The sequence below is a fragment of the Macrobrachium nipponense genome, chromosome 38 (genome assembly GCF_015104395.2).
Source record: "Macrobrachium nipponense isolate FS-2020 chromosome 38, ASM1510439v2, whole genome shotgun sequence".
Lineage (NCBI taxonomy): Eukaryota > Metazoa > Arthropoda > Malacostraca > Decapoda > Palaemonidae > Macrobrachium > Macrobrachium nipponense.
This window is the reverse complement of record NC_061098.1, coordinates 22,449,087-22,471,720: the sequence shown is the minus strand read 5'-3', so window position 1 is coordinate 22,471,720 and position 22,634 is coordinate 22,449,087. Positions and strand designations below refer to the sequence as shown.

General features: G+C 40.9%; 1 protein-coding gene across 1 annotated transcript in view; it reads left to right on the top strand.

Annotated features, from left to right (window-relative positions):
- Positions 1 to 3,236: 3,236 nt before the first annotated feature.
- The window catches only part of LOC135209772 (protein dopey-1 homolog), a 101,531-nt gene continuing 82,133 nt past the window's right edge, over positions 3,237 to 22,634 (top strand). The window contains 2 exon segments of the mRNA XM_064242555.1: positions 3,237 to 3,704; positions 4,290 to 4,384. Of these exon segments, the coding sequence (XP_064098625.1) occupies positions 3,237 to 3,704; positions 4,290 to 4,384 (563 nt within the window).

The window sequence follows — 22,634 nt, the reverse complement described above, 5'->3', positions numbered from 1 at the left end:
TTGACATTTCAGAGTTCTGTGTGAAATTGATCTCTGTTCCATGTACACTTTACAATATGAAATCAATAATTGTTAATTTGCAATTAGAACTTCCTATTGGAAGTTACAGAAATTACTTGCATAATTAATATAAAAAATTATCCTTGAAAACTCTGAAAAACTGCCTAACTTAAATTCCTTTGCTATAAGGTAATATAAAGCTAAAGTCTTAAGAATAGTACAGAAAACTTAATATACACAATATTTTCCATATTTTAATAAAAAAAATGTTTATTTATATCTTTTAAATTTCATCATATTTCTATTTTAGGCTTGTTTCCCAGCCAAAAAATTCGTCTACTCTATTTTGTCACCTGATTTTATATGTAGTCCCATTTTAATTTTTTCCAGTATTCTTATATACATACATTTATCAAATATGTAAGTATGTATTATTAAAAATAGTATCAATAACAGCTAATTTTGTTACAAAATAAGTATTTGAGGAGGATTTCTTCCTTACAGGTTTTGGTACACAAACCGAGCAGACGACTTACTGAAGAGACAAGAGCGTGAACTTTTTAAATTGTTTAAAATAAACAAATTCCATTGACATACCTAACAGTTGGAAGATTTTATTTTTTTCATCCATAACAAATTTTGAAGTGTTGACCTTGCAAGTTCAGCTTTCTAGATGGTCTATTCAATTTTTCATCAATATATCTTGATTATAAAAAGTAAAGGACCTTAATAGTTTAAAGGGGGATAGATACCACCAAGGAGAGAGAGAGAGAGAGAGGAGATGAGAGAGAGAGAGAGAGAGAGAGAGAGAGAGAGAGAGAGAGTTGGTATCATCTTACACTTGAATTTTATGGAGCCAAATGGAAATATAATAATAATAATATACTTTATTAAAAGTAATGGCTACTTCAGCAGCGTTACACCAGGAGCTTTAGAAAATCCCTCCTACAGCGGCAAGTAGTGATCAAGACTACCGAACTGTGTGCTCTCCAGAATGAGACCAAGAGACTGACTGCGGCAGGAGTGGGAGAGAGTGAGAAGCAGCCCTGGCACCAGTGGAGTAGGAGAGGAACCTATAGCAGCACGTCCTGGTGCCTTCGAGAAGAAGGTAGTCATGGACTGGACAACACTGAATTCGATAACCCTGAACTGACACACACCCATTGAAAAGGACAACCCTGGGAACATCGAGAGATGCCTCGCCCACCTTCAGGAGGATGACATGAAGCAACGGATGAGAGGTGCCCTTCGCAAGCTCATTTCCCTGAACGGCGGCAAACTCCTCGTCCCTGAACGAACCCAAAGATATGTTAACCTTACTGATTACGACCACACCCCCGATCAAGACGCCCTTCTGAAGCTGGGTCTTAATTGCCACTTCATTTCGAGACCCAGACCCCACGACAAGAGACTCGAAATCGAGTTGCTCCTCGACTCCATCTAACAGCTCGAAGCCCGGAGCATCGTGAGAACTACCGATGCCCTTCAACCCCTCCTACTTGCTGAAGCCCTTACGGAGAGGGGCTTGCACTCCAGCGGGATCCTCACCAAGGAGATGAAGAAAGCGGCGAAGGAACTGAGGAGGAGAAAGAGAACGCCGTGCGACGCGCGGACAAGACGGCAGCCTTCGTCTTGATTGATACTGCTGAATACCACGAGAAGCTGGATGCCATTTTGTCCGACGAGAGCAAGATTGAGCGCCTGACAAGAAACCCGACAGACGACATCAAGAGGGAGGCCAATGGGGTCACCAGTGTAGTGAATGCTGCGACTAACGCTATCCACCTCCCGCCCATACAAGGAGACTACAGCCTGGGTTATCTATACGGTAACATAAAAACTCACAAACCAGGAAACCCCCTCCGGCCGATCATCAGCCAGACGCCCGCCCCTACGTACACCTTGGCTAAGCGGTCTTAACCAAATTTTGACCCCCTACGTCCCGAGTCGGTACAGCCTGCAGTCGTCAGTAGAATTCCTAGAAGTCATCAAGGACGCCCTGGCACCGGGATTATCGCCTCGCTGGACGTAGAGTTCCTGTTTACGAACGTGCCTGTCGACGAAACCATTGACATCATTCTTGAGCGTGTCTACAGGAGTCAGTCGACGGCGCCTCTCAACTTACTCGAAGCCCTCGCTGCCAGACGCTGCTGGAGATCTGCACGAAGAGGCCCTTTTCTCTACTCACCGTGACCAGATGTACTGCCAAAAGGACCGCGTTGCGATGGGCTCCCCACTTGGGGTACTCTTCGCTAACTTTTACATGGGCAACCGTGGAGGAACGAGTCTTCACTAGGATGCAGCAACCCCGCAGATATGGACGATATATCGACGACATCTTTGTTCAAGTTGACGCCGAGAATGAGGTAGAAGCCCTCCGTCAGGCATTTCAGCAGTGCAGCGTGCTGAATTACACGGTTGAATACAGCACCGACGATCGGCTCCCCTTCCTTGACGTCCTTGTGAGTAAGACGGAAGATGGCCTCCGTATTTAAGTCTACACAAAGAAAACCTATCTAGGACTTTGCCTCAATGGTGACAGCGAGTGCCCCGCCAGATTCAAAAGCACCGACGTCTGGGCCTCCGTCAGGAGAGCCCTCTCCCACTGCTTGACCTGGCAGGACTACTCATCAGGAACTCGACCGCGCGCCTCCCAAGTACTCGTAAATAGCGGGTATTCAAATAAATTAATAAGCAGAGAAGTCCGTACAGCCCTGGAGAAATGGTAAGTATTAGTATCACTTAAAAGGGAATTGACCTTACTAATATAGTCCTCGGTATCCATCACCACTGTGGCGCCCCCCTTATCCGCCTTCAAGACCTTAATTTGTTGATACTTGGACAAAGAAACTAAGGCGCCTCTATGCCTTTTAGGTAAAACATCTTACGAAATTGTCTCTTCCCCTCCCACAGTCACCAAACTTCAACAGGACTTTAATCGGTCTCTGAGAAAAATAGCAAAATCTATTCCTGATCCGCAGCGAAGGGCTACTGTCTTGTCTAAAATTTCAGCCAAAAACCCATCATTCCCGTATTTCTACGGGATTCCAAAAGTACACAAACCTGGGTGTCCATAAGACCCATTGTGGCGACTTGCAATTCCCCTCAAGACAATTTGGCAGAATGGCTAGCTTTAATTTTAGGAGGTTTTGTCGGAAAAAATTTCCGACTCACATTTGATCCATTCCTACGATTTTATTGAAAGAATAAGGAACAATTTTGACACTGACTGCAGAATGGTTAGTTTAGACGTCACAGCTTTATTCACCAATGTTCCTTTGGAATATGTTTTAGATAACCTTAGGGCAAAGATTTTAGAAGAACAGTTACACATCCCCATTCCATTAGAACCTTTTTTGGCATTAGTTAGACTGTGCGTATCTACTAATCATTTTTACTTTAACAATATTTGTTATAAGCAACTGTTTGGTGTGTCTATGGGTTCAAAATTATCGCCCATCTTGTCCAATCTGTGCATGGAGATCGTGGAGAAGAGTATTTTAGAACATTGTGATCCACACATTAAGTCACTGGTCTGGGTCAGATTTGTTGATGATATTTTTATTCTTTTCAAAGGAGGACGACGCACGGCTACACAGCTAGTTGACCGTGCCAATAGCATTGTACCCTCTATTAAATTTACTGTTGAACTGGAGGAAGATAATAAGCTTGCATTTTTGGATGTTTTGGTTATTAGAGATAACGTAAGTAACAGGTTTAAATTTTCCGTGTTTCGTAAAAGTACTAATGGGGTCCAATCATTTCTATTCCTTTCATTCGTTGAGGGTAAAAGCGAATATTATTGTCAAGTTTTGTCTTAGAGCCCTTCGTATTTGTGATATCGAACTTTTAGAACTTGAGCTTCAGCATATCTTAATGTTTTTAAGGGTCTGAAATATCCCACTCACATTATAGAAAGAGCTGTCTCTAAAGCAAAACGAATATATTACGGTATGAGTGCAGCAGGTAATCCTAATGTGGTAAAAAATAAGAAGTATTTATCCATAGCTTACAATCCGAAACTGGAAAATACCTGCTATCTTGTAAATAGTAAGCAAAAAGAAATTCAAATTGCTTTCAATTTAAAAATACTATCAGAAATCGGTTAGTGTGCAATAATAACAACAATGGTATTAGGAAAACATCCGGTGTTTATCAAATTCCCGGTGCCAATTGCCCTCAGAAATACTTTGGAGAAAGTGGGCGGGGTTTGGATGTAAGACTTTCTGAACATCGTAGAGCCTATGAACTCCATGCAATGAATAGTGCTCTTGTTTCACATTCATTAGTTCCAGGACATAACATCAATTGGAATGGTGCCTGTCATTTTTAAGAGTGGGGATGTTGGTGTTCGTCGCTTAGTGGAAGGAGCTGCTATTAGAAAGTGTGCTTTTGAAGAGAACAAAACCTTCACTGATGAAGATAGTTTTACCAATTCTTTAATAATTGACCACTTTGTCAACGATTTTAGGATTCATATGTCTGGTGATTGTGAGACCCCTGATGTTGCTCCCACCTCTCTTTTATCCCAGATGACTGAGGTTACTACAGCTTCAAGTCATGACACCGTTGGAGTGTCTGCTCAGCTGGAATCACCTAAACGACCACTTCGCCGTTCCAGCCGTCTCGCCAACAGAAACAACCGAACGGGGATTACCTGACCAACACTTAAATCCATTCGCCTTGAACCAGTTTTTTTTCCACTGTTGTAACGCTCCCTCCATTGTTTGACCGTCAGTAGGACTGAAGAGGGATACGGAGCAGTATCCGAAAGTCTCTCCTTGTATTTTTACCATTGCACAATAATATATTTTAACACTACTGTGGCTTTGATTGTCAATAATAATAATAATAATAATAATAATAATAATAATAATAAGACGAGTGGCTAAAGAGTGCATGGGAAGAAGGACTAATAAAAGTAGTCGAAGAGACAGAAATATACAGAGACAGGAGAAAGACAGACAGAACAGAGGAATGGCACAACAAACCAATGCACGGACAATACATGAGACAGACTAAAGAACTAGCCAGCGATGACAATTGGCAATGGCTACAGAGGGGAGAGCTAAAGAAGGAAATGAAGGAATGATAACAGCGGCACAAGATCAGGCCCTAAGAACCAGATATGTTCAAAGAACGATAGACGGAAATAACATCTCTCCCATATGTAGGAAGTGCAATACGAAAAATGAAACCATAAACCACATAGCAAGTGAATGCCCTGCACTTGCACAGAACCAGTACAAAAAGAGGCATGATTCAGTGGCAAAAGCCCTCCACTGGAGCCTGTGCAAGAAACATCAGCTGCCTTGCAGTAGTAAGTGGTACGAGCACCAACCTGAAGGAGTGATAGAAAACGATCAGGCAAAGATCCTCTGGACTATGGTATCAGAACGGATAGGGTGATACGTGCAAACAGGACCAGAACGTGACGTTGATTGACAAAGTCAAGAAGAAAGTATCACTCATTGATGTCGCAATACCATGGGACACCAGAGTTGAAGAGAAAGAGAAGGAAAAAAAAATGGATAAGTATCAAGATCTGAAAATAGAAATAAGAAGGATATGGGATATGCCAGTGGAAATCGTACCCATAATCATAGGAGCACTAGGCACGATCCCAAGATCCCTGAAAAGGAATCTAGAAAAACTAGAGGCTGAAGTAGCTCCAGGACTCATGCAGAAGAGTGTGATCCTAGAAACAGGGCATAGTAAGAAAAGTGATGACTCCTAAGGAGGCAGGATGCAACCCGGAACCCACACTATAAATACCACCCAGTCTAATTGGAGGACTGTGATAGAGCAAAAAAAAAAAAAAAAAAAAAAAAAAAAATACTTACAAGCTCTGGAATAAGACTAGCAGAGGTTAATATCAGGAGAGGGATTTTCCAGGGCGACTCACTGTCCCCACTACTTTTCGTAGTAGCCATGATTCCCATGACAAAAGTACTACAGAAGATGGATGCCGGGTACCATCTCAAGAAAAGAGGCAACAGAATCAACCATCTGATGTTCATGGACGACATCAAGCTGTATGGTAAGAGCATCAAGGAAATAGATACCCTAATCCAGACTGTAAGGATTGTATCTGGGGACATCATGATGGAGTTTGGAATAGAAAATTGCGCCTTAGTCAACATACCAAAAAACAAAAAGGCAAAGTAACGAGAACTGAAGGGATAAAGCATACCAGATGGGAGCAACATCAAACACATAGATGAGACAGGATACAAATACCTGGGAATAATGGAAGGAGGGGATATAAAACACCAAGAGTAGAAGGACACGATCAGGAAAGGATATATGCAGAGACTCAAGGCGATACTCAAGTCAAAACTCAACGCCGGAAATATGATAAAAGCCATAAACACATGGGCAGTGCCAGTAATCAGATACAGCGCAGGAATAGTGGAATGGAAGAAGGCAGAACTCCGCAGCATAGACCAGAAAACCAGGAAACATATGACAATACACAAAGCACTACACCCAAGAGCAAATACGGACAGACTATACATAACACGAAAGGAAGGAGGGAGAGGACTACTAAGTATAGAGGACTGCGTTCAACATCGAGAACAGAGCACTGGGGCAATATCTGAAAACCAGTGAAGACGAGTGGCCCAAGAGTGCAGGGTGGGAAGAAGGACTGATAAAAGTAGAAGAAGACCAGAAATATACAGAGACAGGAGAATGACAGACAGAACAGAGGACTGGCACAACAAACCAATGCACGGACAATACATGAGACAGACTAAAGAACTAGCCAGCGATGACACATGGCAATGGACGGAAATAACATCTCTCCCATATGTAGGAAGTGCAATACGAAAATGAAACCATAAACCACACTAGCAAGCGAATGCTCGGCACTTGCACAGAACCAGTACAAAAAGAGGCATGATTCAGTGGCAAAAGCCCTCCACTGGAGCCTGTGCAAGAAACATCAGCTACCTGGAGTAATAGAAAACGATCAGGCAAAGATGCTCTGGGACTATGGTATCAGAACGGAGAGGGTGATACATGCTAATAGACCAGACGTTGACGTTGATTGACAGAATCAAGACGAAAGTATCTCATTGATGTCGCAATACCATCTAACACCAGAGTTGAAGAGAAAGACAGGGAAAAATGGATAAGTATCAAGACCTGAAACTAGAAATAAGAAGGATATGGGATATGCCAGTGGAAATTGTACCCATAATCTTAGGAACACTAGGCATGATCCCAAGAGCCCTGAAAAGGAATCTCGAAAAACTAGAGGCTGAAGTAGCTCCAGGACTCTTGCAGAAGTGTGTGATCCTAGAAACAGGGCACATAGTAAGAAAAGTGATGGACTCCTAAGGAGGAGAATGCAACCCGGAACCCCACACTATAATACCACCCAGTCGAATTGGAGGACTGTGATAGACCAAGAAAAAAGAATAATAATATACCTTTCTGATACCGAGAACGTCCCTTTAATTAGTTATGGGATTTGACATAACTTAACTTGCATTGTTTATGCTAGCAATATTTCTATACTTTTAAAACTTCAGAAAAAGTTTGCTTCACTTCTCTGCTATCGATAAAGCTCGAACTTCACATTGGGTCCTCATACTGTCACCACTCAAGACATACTAGCAAAGAAATGGTCAAATCATACCCAAATTTCAGTAATTGAAAATGGCCGATGAAAGGAAGGACGGTTTTGATTGGCTACCGAGTATAAGGGGTATACTGACCATCTACCAAATACTCCAGTTTTCACTTACAACTAATAAACTTACGGCTGAGAGATATATTGGTGCTTGGCCCCTTGTATCTCGAACACAATCCCATTTTGTTGTACAGTCTGATTTATTCAGTATGATAACATCTATATAAAAAAGAACCTATATATTAGATGCAACATCTAATATATTCCTGTTTATGTTAGACATACAAAGTTTATTATAAGCATCCGAGTTCCCAAACCTTTTGCAATAAGGGCGATGAAAGAAAATAAGTGCAGTTGCTCATTAGAATTCTGTGGGGGTGTTAACGTCTGCTATAATGTATAGGGAGTCTCATGGGCCATTACCTGCCTTTTGATAATGAGGATACAAAGATGATCAATGGATGCCGATTGTCTTTTGTTTGTGAGTCATCGCTCAGGGTACTCAATAGCCACACTGCTTTCGTTCTGACTGCTTATGAGCCTTTGTTTTTCTTGCTTGTCACACACATACATATAGTGGAGTAAATTCTAATCATTTAATAACGGCAGCAACATAAATCAACGGACAGATGCAGCCATGGAGTTATCATTAATATTTAATTTAAATTATATACAAGCACACTTGGCTACTACAGGGTCAGATTTCCTTTTTGCCTCCAATCTCAATTAACGTGTGCAGTCGAAAAGCCCAAACAACTGGTCCTACAGGATTTGTTACTCTTTAGAGTCACACTTAGTTGAGGTTATTACATCCTACGTATGATTCTGCTGGGCTAATTAGTGATTACTGACTTCATGACTTTTTGTTTGTTAGTTGCGTATCGCAATAATCCGCAAAATTAGGTCCTTGTTACTTAGAATATGATGAATTCTGACATGCTATTATATTTCGCTGAACTATAATAATACACTCTGTATGATACGATGTTAATTGCAAAAAATATGATCATTACTATTATAACTATTATAATCAGCAGTGTAGTAGAATCACTACTCCTGATAATAATGATAATAGTAACTGTGGTGAATCCATCTCTTTTTACAGGAATCTTAATCTCAAAACGTGAAGACAATACTAAACTATACGGCATTCTCTTAGTTTTTATAAAAGGAAACTTAGAAGTCCTGTCCAATTAGACAATTTTTCTAATGGTACGGTATAATATGTCCAGGTTTACAAAAAAACAAAAAAGTATTGTTCTGTCTTGCCATTCTGTGAATAGAGCTGAGAGAAATTACAACAATTCCTTGAAGAGGAAACTTGACGGAATTACTGTCTCATCTGGGGGTAGGGCCATATTTGTCTTTGTGTCAGCCATAGATGTCCCTCTCCCTATTGTTGATATGTGGGGAGGGGGAAAGGGGGAGGGGTAATGCCCTATAAACAGGGTCGAGTCATTAACACCTGGGGGGGTCGTTGGATGCTTGAAAACACAGCTAAACCGAGTGATAATTTCATCTGATCGTAAACCCTACCTCTCACACACTTCAGAATCTCTAGCTAGATTATAAATAGGATAGTAGTAGTATAGAGTCTAAGTATAGACGCTACGGTGTATAGAGACTAGGTATAGAGGCTATGCACAGAAAAGAAGTATAGAGCCTGTATAAAGAGGCAAATTATAGAACCAAAAGTATATTGGTAGTAGTAATGAGCCTGTAGCATATAGGTTATAGCAGAGCTATGGCGATAGTTTAGAGGTTATGTAGAGATGCTGTCTAGAGAGAGTTTGTCTTAGACCGGCCAGCAAAATGTATTTGTTTTCGTTTCCTCTTTGAGCTATGTTTTCTTTTATAGTTTTCTAGCAGTAACCTACCTAAATGAGTCTAGGTTCCCCTTTAGTTCAATTTGGTTTCTAAACTAAGGTGACTGACTATTCAAAGTAACTAAATCTACGTCTGCAGCATTTTTCATAAAAAATGAAAGAATAATGTAGGGAATTATGGTAAGAAAGAATGTCATATAGTTATGTCTTTTATTTTTTTTATAGTAGCTATACCAGGTTACTCTCAGTATGCGTAGACGTTTGGGCAATAAGATGGCTAGCCAGTCTTATAAGGGTCATAAGTCCGCTGGTAATGACATTTCAATCATATGATGGTTTTGCATTTCTGTTTATGGTCTCTAATTTTCAATGACAACAGTAATTCTGTATGGAAAATGGAGCATTAAAACACTCACGATCCAGCTAACAAACACCGTTCAAAAACATGTCGAGGAACTGATCTATCACCATGAATCCCAGATGCCTTGTGTTTCGACACTTCCAGATCAGACCGCGGCGAACACTGGAACCCCTCCTACGACACTCCTCCCAGTAGACGTCCGACAGAGGGACGATGCTGCTCCAAATGGTGAGGTTTGAGGACCTCGGTAACAGCTCGCTAGAGATTTTGTTGTAATGATCGACGAGCTTTGGGTTCATGGCCCCGTTCTCGCTGGTTATCTAAGAGAAAAGGGAAGAGGAAGAGTTAAGTCACGATGGTACAAAATTTTCTTGGAGAAGAGACGAGACCGAGGGAGGGAGTGATGATTTTGGTTGTTAGGGAGGGAGGTTTTTTTTCCTGACCGAGACAGATGATTAAGGAATGTTTTTTTCTAAGATAAAAGAGGATTAAGAGATTTTTTGAAGTGAAAAGGGGCAATGGGGACGTTTTTCTAAGAGAAAAAAGAGGTTAAGGATGTTTTCTAGTAGAAAGGAGGAGGTTTTAAGGGACGTTTTTTCTAAGATAAAAGAGGATTAAGTTTTTTCCTCCTAAAATAAACGAGGTTTATGGGTTGTTTTGATAAGAGGAAAGAGTAGTATTAAGGGACTTTCATATGAGAAAAGGGGCTTAGGAGACGTTTTTTTTCTAGGAGGAAAAGAGGATTAATGGACGTTATTCTAAGAGGAAAGAGGGTTAAGGGATTTTTTTTCTAAGAGAAAAATGGGCTTAGGGGTTTTTTCTAAGAGAAGAGAGGTTAAGGTTGTTTCCTAGTAGGAAAGATGGTTAAGGGACGTTTTTCTGAGATAGAAAGGGAAATGCTTTTTTTAGATAGAAAAGAGGGATAAGTATTTTTTTTAAAAGAAAAGGGGCTCATGGGATGGTTTTTTTCCCCAAGAGAACTGAAGATTAAAGGACGCTGTTTTTTCTTAGAAGAAGAGGATTTAGGATGTCTGTCTAAGAGAAAAGAGGAATAAGAGACTTATTCTAAGAGAAAGAGGATTAAGGGATGTTTTTCTAGGAAAAAAAAAAGAGTATTGGGGATGTTTTTCTGGGAGAAAAGAGGATTTGGGGATGTTTTTCAAGGAGATAAGAGGATTGGGGATGTTTTTCAAGGAGATAAGAGGATTGGGGAAGTTTTCCAAGGAGATAAGAGGATTGAGGATAATTTTCTAAGAGAGAAGAGTGTTATTCGCTGTATTTGATCAGTGGCTTTGGGAAGGCCACAAAATTCTTCATTTGTCAAACAATTTGTCAAATTATTTGTTAAATATAAATCCTTTTGCTGTAACAACCAAAGGTAAGAACAAAAATAAAAGAATAATAAATACACATAACAAAAAAGGTAATATATGCATGGTTTTCAACATACCGTTATATGGTCCTGCTGTTTGAAGACAATTGGTGTGGTCTTTGAAAAACTCTGCCAGTAGAGGAGAGATTTCCTTCAGTTGGTTGAAGAATAGCCTTGAGGAAGCCTCAGTACCTTCGGCGAAGTAGGTGAGCTTTGTAACTAGCATGAAATGCAGCATTGTGCCTGCTGTAGAGAGAGAGAGAGAGAGAGAGAGAGAGAGAGAGAGAGAGAGAGAGAGAGAGAAATACGAAAATCGTAGAATGGTACTTTATTGAAATGCGCTGTGGAGTATTTACACGTATTCCGATCACGATATTTTCCACAATTTTGATGAACAACGTTTTCTAGCAGACCTGAAATTCATCTTTCAAGAACTAGACTTCTGAGTTCTTAGTTTTATTCATCAGAGCTCTTTTTTTTATCTAGGAAAAATGGACTTACATTTTGGGAGATGACGATCCTTTGTTAGGATGTTGGCGAGAGTAGCTGACTGTTGAACTTGACAATTAAATTTATAGTGCTGTGGCCTTTACGGGTCTGATTTCTTACAAGTTGGAGCAATTAGGCAAAGACTATTGATTATTTCCACTAACATTCACAAAGATACGTTGGTAAATGTAACCTTGATGCAGAAATCTAGGTTCAAATTCAAGGTAAGATCAGATATTAGGATTTCACTAGAAAGCTTGCCAATGGGTCCGTCTGGATGGCCAAATGAATAATGACAATGGACCTCCAAAATTATCGTAGAAAATGGAAAAACAGGTGAATATTACCTTACCAGTGATTAAATAGGTAGGTTTACTCGCATTGCCAGACATCCAGGAAGCTATGTATGAGGGCAATAGAGCCAGCAGAGGATCCCAGTAGAACGTGAGCCTCAGTGGGACGTCCAAATGAATGAGTTCGTCGGAGTTTCCTTTATAGTAGTACCTCGAGATACGAAAGGCTCAACTTACGAAAAATCCAAGTTACGAAAGCCAATACGAAGAATTTTACTGCTCTACATACGAAAAGTTTTCAAGATACGAAAGGTTGTTGTTATAAAGTCCCGAGATTCGCCTGGACCACCGAGAACAATTTTAAAACTCCCGCGCCGCCAACTGAGTAAACTCGCCACCATCCTCCCGCTCTCCCATGGTTCCTGATTGCTAGTCACCCCATAAGGTCCCCTGCTCTCCTATTGGTCAGCATCTACCCCTTGTGCTTTAAGTATTCTATTGGTAAAAGGTTGCTGTAAATTGAAAAATTGAAAAACTTAGTATTCTATGCGATACAATTTAATTTAAAACAAGAAAAAAAAAACATTAGGTTAAAGGATAAAGAATAAAATAAAGAAATAGAAATGAATTGTTATTATACGTTGGTTTAGGTTTCAGTTTTCAGGTTGAAGAGAGAGAAATGAAAATTTATGGCTTACTGTGTAAAAGTGATTGCTTGGTGATCGTTTGATACTCATAAGTGCTGGATGTAAACAGACGTTTGGAAGCTTTTTTTGTTTGTTTGTTATAGTTAATGGTTACTTAATAATTATTTGAAATGAGTACATGCAATACATTTAATAAAAAAAAAATGTGAATTAGATATCATATATAAAATAAATCAGACTGCCATCAAATACGCATCTTTTAGAATTCTTCTTCTGTTTTATTATTACGTTACGTATACGTATTACATATGTTTCATTATAGCTGTCAGTAACTCGGCATCTCCATTAGGTAAAGATAGAATAAAGAATAGAAATGAATGGTTATTATACTGTTTGGTGGTTTCATTAGTTGAAGAGAGATACTAATGACAATTTATGGCTTACTGTGTGCTAGGAAAAATGATTGCTTGGCGCTCGTTCCATACTCGTAGACGGTAAGATCTGAATGTAAACAATCGATTGAAAGGTTTGTTTGTTTGCTTGTGTATTATAGTTAATGATTAATTAATAATTATTTGAAATGAGTACATACTGATTATTTATACATTTTATTGGCATATTCTAAGCTTTTAGCTCTTAGGTTTAGATGTCAGAATCATAAACTAGGCTACAGTAGCAACTGCTAACATAGGCTAGGCTGATTGCTAAGGGACATATGCCAAAGTCCTAATATATGCGGTAAAAATGGGGGTTGAACATTATATGCAGTTGAATAATACTCAAGTGTGTACAGTATTTTGCCGTTTTGGAGTCATATTTCTTCTGTCGTAACCCAAGAACATGTGTTTTAGGCCTGGAAATATACTTTACTGGGGTGTTTTTGGAGGGCTTGGAACGGATTAGCCATTTTTACATGTTAAATGTGTTCCAAGATACGAAAAACTCTTGATACGAAGGCCGTCTCGGAACGGATTTTAATTTCGTATCTCGAGGTACCACTGTATTATTATTTTTCCAATTTACCTCGTGGAAACCACGATTATCCCATTCATTCTGAAATTACAATGCAAAATCTGTAACTGACGGTCGGTGAGAGAATTAGTTTCACCTCTCAAGCAGGGTTCGAACTTGTATCTTCCGAGTTCAACGCAGCTTTGCTCTGATCCCTCTGAGAGAGATGATTATTTCTCCTGATAGGAAATCAGCACTACCATTTATGTGCATACCTGCTGTTTGGCCGCAAAGATATTTCCGTGGAAGGCTCTGTTGCACGTGAGTTATCACGTGAAATAGATTAAAAAGGGCGCCTAGGCTCACGTGCAAGAGGGCTTTCTGTGGAAGTGTGCCTGGGTTTTTGGACAGCATCCAAAGAGCAATGATGTCGAAGGTCGATTGACCCATGAGAGCAATAACCCAGGATCTCCCTATACTGAAATTTTAAGCAAAAAACCTGAATTGATCTGATGGACGTGAACCATTTGGTTCTGACAGAAAACAAGCAGCTAATCGATGACTCCCTAAAATATATATGTATATTTGAGCTATGCTACATCAGCAGTGCAATGCAAGATTACACTGGAAATTTTCAGCATTCCGAGATGACTGGTACCTTTCTCCAGAAATCTGGAATCTCCTTACCTCTCCCATTTCAGAACTGCGGTACATAACCCGACTGTTAATTATACGGAGGAAAAAGACTTCGAAGAGATTTCTAATGTGTGAATCTCCCACGAAGACAGATGCACGGACGGCCTCTTGGAAATAGTCACTGCTGAAGAAGGACTAGCAGTCCTCCGCCTCCGTGGATCGGGTTGGCTTTTGTTCCTGCAAAGGGAGGAGAAATTGGACTGGTGAGTCATTAAACCATAAACTTATGGAAAATTGTGATGCCCGAGGAATGAGAAACATTACTTCTTCGTGATGAATCTGCTAATGGTTTAAAATATTTCAGTATGGGTAAAGCATATGAGGATTATTAAGGACCATGATACACCTCACTGGCGTCTCTCTAGTTTGTTTACACAATTACTGAAGATTAAATGACATGAAGGACAAATATCTCATTAGGTTAATGCATTAACAGTGATGATAACGATGCAGAAACCATGGTATCGATAACATTAAGAATGATTAGAACAGATTAAAAAAAAAGAAATAAAAGAAAGACAATGGTTCCACCTTACGACCTCCACAGATTCCAAAAGCATTCAGAAATGCTTTCTCTAGAGAACGTTCGAAACGAGAGAGAGAATCATTACAGGGTGAATCTTGCTGTGATGCCTTCGTAAGAATAGCACTGTCGAAGAAAGTAACGATGCTGGATTAGAGCTGGGATTCTCCGACTCGGAAGTGAAGAATTCGACACTAAATCTTCCCCAGAGCCCCACTCGATCGGAACTGAAGGACTCGGAAGGGGTCTTAGTAACGTCGTGTCAATATTGAATGTAAACATGTACACACACGCGACCACGAACGTCACGTACCACCAGGTAACGTTTCTCTTCCGTATATTTTCCTTATTTTCAGCCTGGAAAATAAAAATCATATTATGCAGGTTACCATATTAATTTTTGAAAATCTCTCGTTCATTTTGGTCTCCTCTGAATAAATAAATAATTATTATTTTGGAGTTTCTTATTAAAATACTGATTATTTTTTCCACCAATATAACAACACACACGAAATTTCTGGTCTCAGTTCAAAGCAAAGTTCAAAAGTCTCTAATTTCCACCTTTTTCCAAATATTACTGAGACAACAAGGCTATTTTATTCAATGCACTCACCTAGCATCTCTCTCTCTCTCTCTCTGTTAGTGGCATCAAAATGATAAAGGGGAATATATACATATTTTTGAAAAGGGGATATATTTATATAACTATACACATTTTTGTATATTGCATATTCAGACTGAAATCGGTGAGGAGATCGTTCATACTGTATGAATAGTGTGTGTGTGGGTCGATAACGAAATCGTTCAGACAGTCGTTCAGTGTATGGGGCCTTAATTAACATTTGATAGACAGACAGATAGATATTACTCACCATTTCCTAAGAATGAGGGCCAGTGATACTGAATCTCCTGGTTTCACCGAATCAATAATAATGTTTCTCCCTGCAATAACCGAATTGAATTAAAGAAGTAATGTTCAATGTTCATCTGTATCAGTAAAGATTTCATTCTATTCATTTTAGCCTTTGGCGATTCCACAGAAAACATCTGGAATTTTATTTTTATGAACCTAGACTCTATTCTTAAAATCCATTGGAAAGAAAGATCAATGAGTCCAGTTATTTAGAAAAAAAAAAGCATTTATGGTAAGAATATGAATGTATGTCCAAGTATGTATAAACGTTCCGTCTGATAATATCAAAAGAAATATGTAAAATTGTTTAACGTCTGAGGAAGGTAGAGGTTGTATGAGGAAATGGTTAACCAAATTTGGAAATGGAGTTCGTGACCTCAGCTGCAATGAGTGTATGGTTCCAATCTCGACATCTGTCAGGTGTGGATTTGTAGTTTCCAAAGGTCTGTGTGTTTGTATGTACTGTCCTCCTGGCACATACACATGTATATATATATATATATATATATATATATATATATATATATATATATATATATATATATATATATACACACACACACACACACACACAGACACACACACATATATATTATATATATATATATATATATATATATATTATATATATATATATATTGCATACATACATACATTCATGAATAAGGGGTTCTGACACGAAGTAATTCCAAATTCACTCCCCAATCTCTCCTCCTCACGTCCACGTTACTATTGAACTTTCTTCCCCAACTGGGGACAACTCACTCTCCAACTGGAATTCACTCCCTCCCCAACTGTGAATAACTTCTTCCCCACCTATGAGTAACTTCTTTTCCCCACCTGTGAGTAACTTCTTCCCCACCTGGGAGTAACCTTCTTCCCCTACTACGAGTAACTCTTTCCCAAATTTGGAATACCACCTTCCCCAACTGTAAATAACTTCTTCCCCACCTGGGAGGTAACTTCTTCCCACTTGGAGATAACTAAACTTCTTCCCCTCTTGGGAATAACCTCTTCCCCACCTGTGAGTAACTTCTTACTCAACTGGAGTAACTTCCTCCCCACCCACCTGAGAGTAACTTCTTCCCCACTTGGGAGTAACTTCCTCCCCACCTGGGAGTAACTTCCTCCCCACCTGGGAGTAACTTCCTCCCCACCTGGGAGTAACTTCCTCCCACCTGGGAGTAACTTCTTACTCAACTGGGAGTAACCCTCTTCCTCACCTGGGAGTTATTTCTTCCCCACTTGGGAGTAACTTCCTCCCCACCTGGGAGTAACATCTTACTCAACTGGGAGTAACTTTCTTCCTCACCTGGGAGTAACTTCTTACTCAACTGGGGAGTAACTTCTTACTCAACTGGGAGTAACTTCTTCCCCACCTGGGAGTAACTTCCTCCCCACTTGGGAGTAATTCTTACTCAAAACTGGAGTAACTTCTTCCCCACTTGGATAATTTCCTCCCCCACCTGGGATAAACTTCTTACTCAACTGGGAGTAAACCTTCTTCCCTCACCTGGGGTAACTTCTTCCCCCCATTGGGAGTAACTTCCTCCCCACCTAGGAGTAACTTCTTACTCAACTGGAGTAACTTCTTCCTCACCTGGGGGGGGGTACTTCCTCCCCCACTTGGGAGTAAACTTCCTCCCCACCTGGGAGTAAAACTTCTTACTCAATTGGGAGTAACCTCTTCCTCACACCTGGGAGTTATTTCTTCCCCCACTTGGAGTAACTTCTCCCCACCGGGAGTAACTTCTTACTCAACTGGGAGTAATTCTTCCTCACCTGGGAGTAACTTCTTATCAACTGGGAGTAACTTCTTACTCAACTGGGAGTAACTTCTTCCCACCTGGGAGTAACTTCTCCCCACCTGGGAGTAACTTTCTTACTCAACTGGAGTAACTTCTTCCCCACTTGGGAGTAAATTCCCTCCCCACCTGGGAGTAACTTTCTTAACTCAACTGGGAGTAAAATTCTTCCTCACCTGGGGGTAACTTCTTTCCCCCAGGCTGGGAGTAACTTCCTCCCCACCTGGGCGTAACTTCCTCCCCCCAACCTGGGAAGTAAATTCTTACGCAACTGGGAGTAACTTCTCCCCACTTGGGAGTAACTTCCTCCCCACCTGGGAGTAACCTTCTTACTCAACTGGGAGTAACCTTCTTAACCATGGGGTAACTTCTTCCCCAATTGGGAGTAAACTTCCTCCCCACCTGGGAGTAATTTCCTCCCCACCTGGACGTAACTTCTTCTCACCTGGGAGTAACTTTCTTTCCCCACTGGGAGTAATTCTCCCCCACTGGGAGAAACTTTTTCCCCACTTTGGGAGTAACTTCCTCCCCACCTGGGAGTAACTCTTACTCAACTGGGAGTAAACTCTTCCTCACCTGGGAGTAACTTCTTCCCCACTACTTGGGAGTAACTTTCCTCCCCAACTGGGATAACTTCTTACTCAACTGGGAGTACTTCTTCCTCACCTGGGAGTAACTTCTTCCCCACCTGGGTGGTAACTTCCTCCCCACCTTGGGATAACTTCTTCCCCACCTGGGAGTAACTTCCTCTTCTTCCCCACTGGGTAAGTAACTCCCCCACCTGGGGAATAACTTATACTCAACCTGGGAGTAACTTCTTTCCTCAACCTGGGAGTAATCCTTTCCCCACCTGGGAGTAACTTCTTCCCCCCACCTGGGAGTAACTTCCTCCCCACCTGGGAAATAACTTCTTACTCAAACTGGGAAGTAACTCTTCCTCACTGGGAGTAAACTTCTTCCCCCACTTGGGAGTAACTTCCTCCCCACCTGGGGGATAAACTTTCTTACTCAAACTGGGATAAACCTCTTTCCCTCACCTGGGATTAACTTCCCCTTCCCCATTGGGAGTAACCTTCCTCCCCACCTGGGATAACTTCTTACTCAACTGGGAGTAACTTCTTCTCACTGGGAGTAACTTCTTCCCCACTTGGGAGTAACTCTCCCCACCTGGGAGAACTCTTACTCAACTGGGAGTAACCTCTTCCTCACCTTGGGAGTAACTTCTCCCCATCGGAGTAACTTCCTCCCCAAACCTGGGATAACTTCTTACTCAACTGGGGAGTAACTTCTTCCATCACTGGGAGTAAAGTTCTCTCCTACCTGGGAGTAACTTTCCTTCCCAAAACCTGGGAGTAACTTCCTCCCACTTGGGAGTAACTTCCTCCCCACCCTGGTATAACTTCTTTACTCACTGGGAGTAACTTCTTCTCCCCCACTGGGAGTAACTTCTTCCCACGTGGGAGTAATACTTCCTCCCCACCTGGGCCATAAACTTCTTACTTCAACTGGGAGGGGGTAAACTTCTTCCTCAACCCTGGAGTAACTTCTTTCCCACCTGGAGTAACTTCTTCCCCACCTGGGTAGTAAACTTAAACTTCCCCCACCCTGGGGGAGTAACTTCTTCCTCACCGGGAGTAACTTCTTCCCCACCTGGGAGTAACTTCAATTCCTCTACCTGGGAGTAACTTTCTTCCCCACCCTGGGAGTTTAACCGTTCTTACTCAACTGGAGGGGGTTTAACTTCTTACTCAACTGGGGGGAGTAAACTTCTCCTCACCTGGGAGTTAACTTCCTTCCTCACCTGGGAGTACTTCTTACTCGACTGGGAGTAACCTTCTTCTTCCTCACCTGGGAGTTAACTTAAACTTACTCAACTGGGGTGAAGTAAGCTTCTTCCTCACCTGGGAGTAACTTCTTTTCTTAACTCAACTGGGAGTAACTTCGTTCTTCTCACCTGGAGGGGTAACTTCTTACTCACCTGGGGAGTAACTTCTTCTCAGCCTGGGAGTAACTTCTTCCTCACCTGGAGTACTTCTTCCTCACCTGGGAGTAACTTCTTTCTAACCTGGGAGGGTAACTTTCTTACTCAACTGGGAGTACTTCTTCCTCACCTGGAGTAAACTTCTTTATTCCCACTGGGAGGTAGTAACTCTTCCTCACCCCCCCCTGGGAGTAACCTCTTTCTCCCTCTGGAGGGTAACTTCTTCCTCAACTGGGAGTAACTACTTCTTCCTCACCTGGGAGTACTTCTTACTCACTGGGAGTAACTTCTTCCTCACCTGGGAGTAACTTCTTACTCAACTGGTAGTAACCTCTTCTCACCTGGGAGTAACTTCGTTACCTCACAAGTAACCTCCTAAAACCTCTTTCCTCACCTGGGAGTAAACTTCTGTTACTCACTGGGAGTAACCTCTCCTCTCCCTGGAGTAACTTCTTACTCAACTGGGAGTAACTTCTTCCCTCACCTGGTAGTAACTTCTTCCTCACCTGGAGTAACTTCTTCTCACCTGGGAGTAACTCTTACTCAACCTGGGAGTACTTCTTACTCAACTGGAGTAACTTCTTCCTCACCTGGGAAAGTTTACTTCTGTTCCTCACCTGGTAGTAACCGGGCCCTCTACTCACTGGGAGTAACATTCTTACTCAAACTGGGAGTAACTTCTTCTCACCTGGGAGTACTTCTTACTCTTACTGGGAGTAAGGGGCTCTTCCTCACCTGGGAGTACCTAATTTCTTACTCAACAAGGGAGAGGGAACCTCTTCCTCACCCTGGGAGTACTTCTTACTCAACTTGGGAGTAACCCTCTTCCCTCACCTGTAGTTAACTTTCTTTAAACTCGACTGGGTAGTAACCCTCGTTTCCTCACCTGGGAGTAACTTCTTACTCACTGGGAGTAACAACCTCTTCTCACCAACTGGGTAGTGGGCTTCTTACTCAACTGGGAGTAACTTCTTCCTCACCTGGGAGTAACTTCTTACTCAACTGTGGGAGTAAGCTTCTTTCCCAAACTTGGGGAGTAACCCCCTTCGTTCCCCACTTTGGAGAACTTCTTTCCCCTCTTGGGAACAACTTCTTCCCCACCTGGGAGTAACTTCTTCTTCCCCCACTTGGGAATAACTTCTTCCCCACACCTGGGAGTAACTTCTTACCCAACTGGGAGTAATTCTTCCCTACTGCGAGTAACTTCTTACCCAACTGAGAGTAACTTTTTACCCAACTGGGTGTAACTTCTTACCCAACTGGGAGTAACTTTTCCTCACCTGGGAGTATCTTCTTCCCTGCTACGAGTAACTCCTTTTCCCAAACTTGGAATAACACCTTCCCCAACTGTAAATAACTTCTTCCCACCTGGAGTATCTTCTTCCCTCCCCACTTGGGAATAACTCCTTCCCCCACCTGTGAATAACTTCTGCACTGGGAAAACACCAGGAAAATGACCTTAGTCCTTGTTCTATGAACCTGAAATAAGGTAGAGATTCTTGCGCTGAAAACTTCCACAGATCTTTGTTAACACGGAAGCTACGGCAAAAGCAATGCAAAAAAAAAAAAAAATAAAAAAAAAAAAAAAAAAAAAATAAATAAAAAATAAATAAAGAAATAAAAAACAAATGGCTGAGTTCGAGTTATATAAGTGGGTTTGCCACACCTTCCCAAGAAGAACGCCGAGGAAAGATTGGCTGGCTGTCACTTGGTCTATGTAAATTATAGTACCTGTGAAGGTCTGCTCCCTTCATATTCAAGATCTACAGGTGTTAGCGTGAGGCGATAAATTATCTCACCTGGACACCAGCCATGATACGAGGTCGAAAGATGGTAAAATACGTTTTTAAAGTTTAGTTTTTAGTTTTCCTTGGGATAATGGCTTTCGCAAGAGCCAGCGCTGTTTGACCAAATGTCCAGGAACTGTTCTGCCAATAGAAAACGCTTCGATAAACGGTTTAATGGCTAGAAAAAATGAAAGCCAACGATATTTAAAGGGAGAAGTGACTGTGAATTTCCAAAATGAAAGAAAACGCCTTTTTGCATTTTTATTTAATGTAGTTAAGAAATGAAAACGGTACCTTTCACCTGCTGTTGTTTTAATTACCAGTTACATTTGACAAAAATGTGAAGGTGGATTAGTTCTCGAAGGTGGTGAAGATTGCTTGCTGTAGCAACCAGGGGAAATTGTAAATTTTCAGCAATATTTATTGATATTTTTTTTTTTTCAGGAGCGTTCGAAGAACAAGTCATAGTCTGCTGTCATGAATATCATTGAGCTTGTAGTTGACGCTGTTATTATTGTTTGTGTGATGGGTATTATCGAAAAAGTTGTCTTTGTGAATATACTACATATTAAAAATGTCGTTGTTTCAATTTAGTAAATTCACTTGGGAGCAAATATTTTTGGGATATGGTTCTGAGAATTTGACAGAATTTAAATGTCGTTTTGAATACAGCATCTAAAAATGATTTTTCTCATTGTATTTACATGAAAAAAAAAGTTTTTTTTTCGATTTAGTAAATTCATCCGGGTGGAGGAAACAAATTTGGGATGTGGTTCTGCTAATCTGGACTGAATTTGACTGTCTTTTTGAATACATCATCTGAAAAATTGTCTTTCAGAATATATTATACGGAAAATGTCTTGGTTCGATTGATTCAATTCATTTGGGAGCAAACATTTCTTGAATATGGTTCTAAGAATCTGACTAAATTTGACCGTCTTTTTGAAAGTAGCATCTAAAAAAAATCCTTCTGATTGTATTGTATAAAAAAAGTCTTGTTTCGATTCATTGAATTCAGTGGGATGCCAAGATTTTTTGGGAATATGCTGCTGAGAATATAAATGAATTTTACGGAATTTAAACAAAATGGCAAACCTTTCCTTGCATTTAACAAGTTCTTGCAGAGTTAACCTTATTATATTTCAGTACCTTTCATCTTGCGAATGTCATAATCAATTTCAGTCGAGCTCATTTTTTTCCCCAGCCCCTGGCTGCAGCCAATGTCTAACCTTTTACTTGACCTCCACCCCGCTTCCCCTCTTTTCGGTCTCACTGGTCCAGCCTCTCTAACCATGACTTCTTAATGTAGTATTTTTCGATTGGGTGAAAAATGAGCACGAAAAAGTGATAT